The sequence below is a fragment of the Ipomoea nil genome, unplaced genomic scaffold (genome assembly GCF_001879475.1).
Source record: "Ipomoea nil cultivar Tokyo-kokei standard unplaced genomic scaffold, Asagao_1.1 scaffold1956, whole genome shotgun sequence".
Lineage (NCBI taxonomy): Eukaryota > Viridiplantae > Streptophyta > Magnoliopsida > Solanales > Convolvulaceae > Ipomoea > Ipomoea nil.
This window is the reverse complement of record NW_017618384.1, coordinates 315420-322704: the sequence shown is the minus strand read 5'-3', so window position 1 is coordinate 322704 and position 7285 is coordinate 315420. Positions and strand designations below refer to the sequence as shown.

Here is a 7285-nt window from a genome sequence, read left to right as displayed (position 1 = left end):
CTATAGTAAGATTAAAGTGTTTACAAGTTAGTAGTATTGTCATAATATGTGTATGTCGCCCGCATGGGTAGCTCAACTGATCATAGAGGTGAAACTTTGGAAGAATGACTAGGAATCGAGTCTCACCAGCGGCAGTGTGGGAGTAACCTCTTGAAGTGAGGGGGGCTCTGTTGGGCCTATGTTTAATTTTATTCTCATTGAATAACAAGTCTGTTTTTTAGAATAATATCCCAAAACACCTATATATTTATTAAAAAAAAAAAAAAGTTTACAGTAGAGCCTTTTCGACTCATTGAATAACAAGTCTTTTTTTTTTTTTTTTTTTTTAAAGAAACCAATACATCTATGCATTCAAAGGTGATTAGAAATCATAAGACAAGAGAGAGTTCATCATTCTCAACAATGAGTCTATCAGTGTCTTCCTTCATGTCAACATCCTGCTGCTTCTTGTCTTCTTTCTCTTGCAAATCCATGTCACTCTTCTTGTGCTTGCTTTCTGTAGCCTTAGCTCCATTATATATTTATATTGTCATCAGCCTCAGCTTCTTCAATTCAAAAGTCTCATTATTCCAGTGTTGCTGAGTTCCTTTAACAATATAATTAATATAATGTTCCCTTCAATTCACTCTCAGCAGTTTCATTAGTGTTATCTGATTTTAGGTTCACACCTACATCTTCGTTCTCTACATTGTTATCTACAGTTTCACTATCAGATTCATTTGCCACTGCTTCTCCATTATTCTGCCTCTCAAGACTCTGCAATCTCCTCCTCAGATCAGATCACCCAATTCAACTCTCTCTCCATCAACAACAGCCTCTCCTTGAGAATTAAGTTCTCCAAAACGTTGTTGTAGTCTGCACTATGGTTTGGATAAATCATCTCAAAACGGCTCAAGTCATGGTCCAACCTTCTTTCCATCTCAACATGTTCCTCCACATCACTCTCACTAGACTCTCCATCATCTTCATCCTCATCTTCATGACCAGGAGATCTCAGTCTAATCAAACCCTTCATTGATCCATATCCATCCAATCCCCACTCCTCCTTAGCCATATCCACCACAACTTCCCTTGATGGGGAGAAATTAGGTGTTGGAAGCACAGCTGGTGTCACAGGATATGGGGAGACTAATGAAGCAATCCCACCACTCTTCTTTGCCCTGATAATAAATGATGTTGTATTCCGAGGAGCAAAGGGTGCATCCCTATTGTTGTTATTATTATTATTCAAATTCAAATTATGAAACTTCTTTTTAGGGAAAAATCTCCGGGCCTTCTTTTTAGTACCGATGAGCATCGACTTCTCATTCCTTCTGCCTACATCCATTCTCTTGTCAATCTTATTCATTTTCTTACCCTTCCAATTACTCCGTGGTCGCAGTGGTTTCGATTGCTTCCCCTGAGGCGCCTGTGGCCACATCCCGTAGCTCACCGGCGGCTGCTGTAACTGCGGATGCAAATTCATCCCCATCATTTGGCTCTGGCTCATACTCATCATCTGCTGCTGTTGTTGTTGATTCATCATCCACGCAGATTGCTCATTCATCTCTATGCAGAGAACAATTTGAAAATTTTGAGAAATTTTCCGCAGCTTTTATGTTCACCGAATTGAAACAGAAATAACAAGAAAATTCTTCCGACAGATTTTCTTGATTTCGCTTGGAATTCACGTGAGATTTCCTGCGTCGGCAAATGATAGGCGGATGCCAAGTTTAATTTTTAAATTAGAGCTTTAGGGCTCCTTTTATAGGAGCCTCAAGGTTCTCATACCACATTTCCCACTCCATGTAGGAAAAGTGACAAAATTAAGGGGAACTGAATATGTTTTTTTTTTTTAATTTTATTTCTTTTATTAATTTATTTTTTTTATTTTTTTTAATATAATAATAATAATAATAATAATAATAATAATAATAATAATAATAATAATTATTATTATTATTATTATTATTATTATTATTATTATTATTATTATTATTATTATTATTATTATTATTATTATTATTATTATTATTATTATTATTATTATTATTATTATTATTATTATTATATGTATAACGTTAGGTCAAATCCGCTAATATAATCCGTTAACTTATTGATATTGTGAACTTCTTGAATATATAAATTATGTTTCTAAGGCAAAACACATAACCAACTGTAGAAGGGAATTTGTGAATACAATACATGATAATCAAATCCTAATTTGTTAGTATTGTTTGACAACAGTATTTGAAAGGAACTTGTGAATACAAAACAAGGTAATCAATTACATATATGTTAACATTGTTTATAGTATATACAAATTGTGAATTTTTAAAAGATAAATTATGAACATTTAGTATGTAAATTATGAACATTTGGACTCGGATCCACAGAATAATTTGTGCTGACTACAACTTGATTGGACAAATTATATCATATTGTCACAGGTTTCACATCCTTTTCTTTCTCTGAAAAGCCTAGACGTTAAATTATAGTTTGAGAATATAACAGAAATTAGCGGTGAACTAACAGAAATTAACTGAAAAGATAATATTTAACGGACAAGTTAACGAATAATCATATTCATTAAGGATAAATTAGGAAATCTCAATCGAAAATTAAAATCTGATCAATCTGAGCCATTCATTTGGTTAAAAAATTTGACCACCATTTTTTCTACCCATTATAGGCTCCAGAAACTTCTATTTTTCCGTTGGAGTTTTCAATTACGTGATACGTAGTAGTTTCTATTTTTTTTTTCCTTTCTTGGATAACTATCCTATACTTCAGGATTCTATAAGATAAGCATCGTCCAACATATTCCTTATTTTAAACTCTTTGTTTTTCAAATAAAATTAATGTATAAAAAATAAGTCATTAAAGAATTTTAATTGAAACTATTAAATTATCCGTACGATACACGAATATATTTTTTTATTATATATATTTAAACAATAAGGGGGCGTATTCAGTCATGATTTTAATATAGTTTTAAATACTTTAAAAGTTTGGAGGTAAAAGCCAGGCGGTATTCAATCAAGATTTTTAGAGTGTTTTTAAAAGTCGTATGGTAAGAAGTTATGAACTTTTGAAGACGCGTAATCCGCCAGGCGGTATTCATACTAGGACTCTATGTATATGAGTCTGTTTAGAACTTCTTATCCTTGTCACACTGTGACTCTCTACTTCTTATCATTGTCACACTGTGATTCTCTATTCTATATATTCACATCATCTGATCTCATTGTAATTAAGTTCAGAAAATATAATACAATCAGTTCTCATCTGGTATCAGTTAGCTAGGGTTTTGTGATTCATAAAATTAAAAAGATGCAACGCTGCGATGGCAACCTTAATTACCGTGGAGGTCAGCAACGTGGCTTCGATGATCCGTGTCAAATCTGTAAAGGTTTCGGCCACACAGGAGTCAATTGTTTTTGGCGCTATGATGATCCGTGTCAAATTTGTAAACGTTTTGGTCACACGGGAGCCAATTGTTTTTGGCGCTATGATGATCCGTGTCAAATTTGTAAACGTTTTGGTCACACGGGAGCCAATTGTTTTTGGCTCTATAATGATCCGTGTCAAATTTGCAAAAGTTTCGGTCACACGGGAGTCAACTGTTTTCGGCGATATTCAGGGGCTCCGGGTTCTCAGGCTAATTTGGTGTTTCAGAATGGTTTAGTTGCTAAAACCTCGTCAAATTCTCATACTTGGGTTCCGGACACTGGAGCCACAAATCATGCAACTCTGAACATCACTGCCATTTCTACATCGGAGAAGTACACTGGTAATGACACTTTACGTGTCGGTGACGGTATGGGTTTATCTATTAGTCATGTTGGCCATGCCTCTTTTAATACCCCTTCTAGATCATTTACATTGTCTGATATACTTCACGTTCCGCGTTTGTCTAATTCTTTATTATCTGTTCAAAAGTTTGCATCCGATAATAAAGTCTTTTTTGAGTTTCACCCCTCCTTTTTTGTTGTAAAAGATATCAATACCAAGGAAATACTTCTTCGGGGCAATAGTTCGGGGGGACTATACACACTTTCATTACCTAGTTCGTCTCCGTCAGCGTTTATTTCTGCTCGTGCCTCGGCTTCCACTTGGCACAATCGTCTAAGTCATCCTCATAACCGTGTTCTTAGCCATATACTTCGTTCTTGTTTGGTTAGTGGGTCTCGTGATAATATTCGTTGTCATAATTCTTTATGCAATGCGTGTCAATTAGGCAAATCTGCCCGTTTTCCCCTCCCCCGTGTTGCTTCCTCTAGTTCTCAAGTCCTAGATCTTATTTACACAGACATTTGGGGTCCTGCGCCCACTTTATCTACTTCTGGCTTCCGTTATTTTGAGATCTTTGTGGATGACTATTCCCGTTATACATGGTTCTTTCCTATTAAATTAAAGTCTGATCTTTATGTCATCTTTGATAAATTTCGTACTCTTGTTGAACGGTCCTTTAATTGCAAAATAAAGGCCATTCAGTCTGATTTAGGTGCTGAGTACAAAAAGTTGCATTCTCTGTTTGTTCAATTAGGAATTCAACATAGACAATCCTGTGCCTATACACATGAACAGAATGGTCGTGTTGAACGAAAACATCGTCACATTGTTGAAACTGGTCTGGCTCTTCTAGCTCATGCCTCTGTTCCTTTGAAATTTTGAGATTTTGCCTTTGAGACTGCTGTCTATTTAATTAACAGAATGCCATCTTCTGTATTAAATAACTCCAGTCCTCATCTCCTGTTACATAAATCCCCTCCTTCCTATCTTTTTCTTCGTGTCTTTGGGTGTTTATGCTACCCTCATCTTCGACCATATAATCGTCATAAGATGTCATACAGGTCTTCTCCATGTGTCTTCTTAGGTTATCCTGAGTCCTTTAGGGGGTACAGATGCATGGACTTACATACTAATAAGATTTACACATGCAGGCATGTCAGATTTGATGAAGAAGTTTTCCCCTTTGCTACTAAAACTTCTTTGCAGGATCTATCTACTCCGTTTTCTGGACCTTGGGCGGAATCTGTTCTCAGTCACAGCACACCTATTCCTGCCGTGTCCAATGATGAGCTGCCAGAACCGCCGCTACCTGCTTCATTCGAACCAGCCGTGGTTCCTGGACAGGCTGCCTCGTCGGGTGATCCTGTGGAGCCTGTTGCTCCCCGGCGAGGCCATCCACGTGGGCGGTCCACCAGGCCCAATGTTCGTACTCACTCTATGGCCACTCGCAGCAACGCAGATGCTCCTCTTTTTGCTCTAGCAGCTCAAGTGCATCCCACGGAACCCACATGTTACTCTCAAGCTGTTAAATATCCTAAGTGGCGTGAAGCCATGGACCAAGAATTCAATGCTCTCTTGCATAACCACACATGGTCTCTAGTTCCACCCACTGCAGGTATGAATATTATTGGCTGTAAATGGGTGTTTCGTACGAAGAGAAAGGCTGATGGTGCTATTGAAAGGCATAAAGCCAGGCTGGTTGCGAAAGGTTTTAATCAGGTTCCAGGTCAGGACTTCTTCGACACTTTTAGTCCAGTGGTAAAGCCTACGACTGTAAGACTCCTTCTATCTCTAGCTTTATCATCTGGGTGGTCTATCAAACAGCTAGATGTTCATAATGCTTTTCTGAATGGTAATCTGGCTGAAACAGTTTATATGAAGCAACCCCCTGGTTATATTGATGCTAACTTCCCGAATCATGTTTGTTTGTTAAAAAGATCTCTGTATGGGTTAAAACAAGCTCCCAGAGCTTGGTTTAATCGACCACATACATTCTTACTATCGGTGGGCTTTCAAGCATCCAAGACAGATGTCTCTCTGTTCTATTACTCTAAAGACTTTGCTTTGGTTTATCTATTGGTGTACGTGGATGACATTCTTGTAATGGGAAGTGATCAAGGTATTATGTCTCACCTCTTGTCCAAACTGTCTGCTACATTCAAAATCAGAGATCTTGGTGAACCAAATTTTTTTCTGGGTATTGAAACAGTTAAGAGTGACAATGAGATTATTTTATCTCAACAACGGTATATGAATGATATTTTAAAACGGGCTGGAATGTCTGAATGCAATCCCCTTTCTACACCTATCTCTGTCTCGAAAACTGTCCCCTTCAATTCAGATCTATATGATGATCCCACACAGTACAGGAGTCTAGCTGGAGCACTGCAATATCTCACTGTCACACGACCTGACCTATCCTTTGCAGTTTATCAGTTATGCCAGCATATGCATGCCCCCACCATATCACACTGGGAGCAGCTCAAATGGGTACTCAAGTATGTTAAGGGAACAGTTGATCATGGTTTACGCATACGACGGTGCTCATCTAGAGACATTCATGCTTTCTCTGATTCTGATTGGGCTGGTTGTCCTGACGATCGAAAATCCACGAGTGGTTTTGCTGTTTTCTTGGGGAGTAATCTTATATCATGGGTTTGCAAGAAATAGAGAACTGTTGCCAGGTCATCCACTGAGGCTGAATACAAAGCTCTTGCAGATGTTTGTGCTGAGGTTCTATGGATTATGTCATTATTGCGTGAGATACAGATTCCGGGTATTTCCATTCCAAAATTATGGTGTGATAATCTAGGAGCTACATATATGAGTGTCAATCCAATCTTTCATGCGCGCACCAAGCATGTGGAGATTGATTATCATTTTGTTCGTGATCGAGTAGCTTCGGGCGATATCCAAGTCAACTTCATCTCCACAAAGGATCAACTTGTTGATATCTTCACCAAAGCTATGCCTGGACCTAGATTTTCTTCCTTAAGGGACAAGCTACAGGTTACTAGTATACACTGTGCTTGAGGGGGGGTATTAGGACTCTATGTATATGAGTCTGTTTAGAACTTCTTATCCTTGTCACACTGTGACTCTCTACTTCTTATCATTGTCACACTGTGACTCTCTATTCTATATATTCACATCATCTGATCTCATTGTAATTAAGTTCAGAAAATATAATACAATCAGTTCTCATCATTCAATGAGAAGATTTTTAGGTCCGTTGTATATCATGCCTTCCAGTTGGTAATCCGCGTGAAGAGCTTCTTTAAAATAATCTTGATGCAGATCATGTCTTCATCCGCGTGAAGAGCTTCTTTTTCCTTATAAAATTATAAGGAGTGAGTTTCGAACCTAAAACCTTGCAATTTATACATCAAGCTTTCATCCATCTCGCTTGTACAGATTATTAATCATTATAGCATTCTTTTTGACGTACTTCTTTCTTTCCATAGATGCTTGATCTTCAAGATAACTTCATGAAATTTCGTTTGCTTCTCGT

At 37.6% G+C, this 7285-nt stretch overlaps 1 protein-coding gene across 1 annotated transcript; it reads right to left on the bottom strand.

Annotated features, from left to right (window-relative positions):
- Positions 1–543: 543 nt before the first annotated feature.
- Positions 544–1596, bottom strand: LOC109146969. The gene is given in 3 exon segments (XM_019294618.1): positions 544–667; positions 701–789; positions 791–1596. Coding segments are annotated over 3 exon segments (912 nt in total). The 5' UTR covers positions 1547–1596; the 3' UTR covers positions 544–600.
- Positions 1597–7285: the final 5689 nt, after the last annotated feature.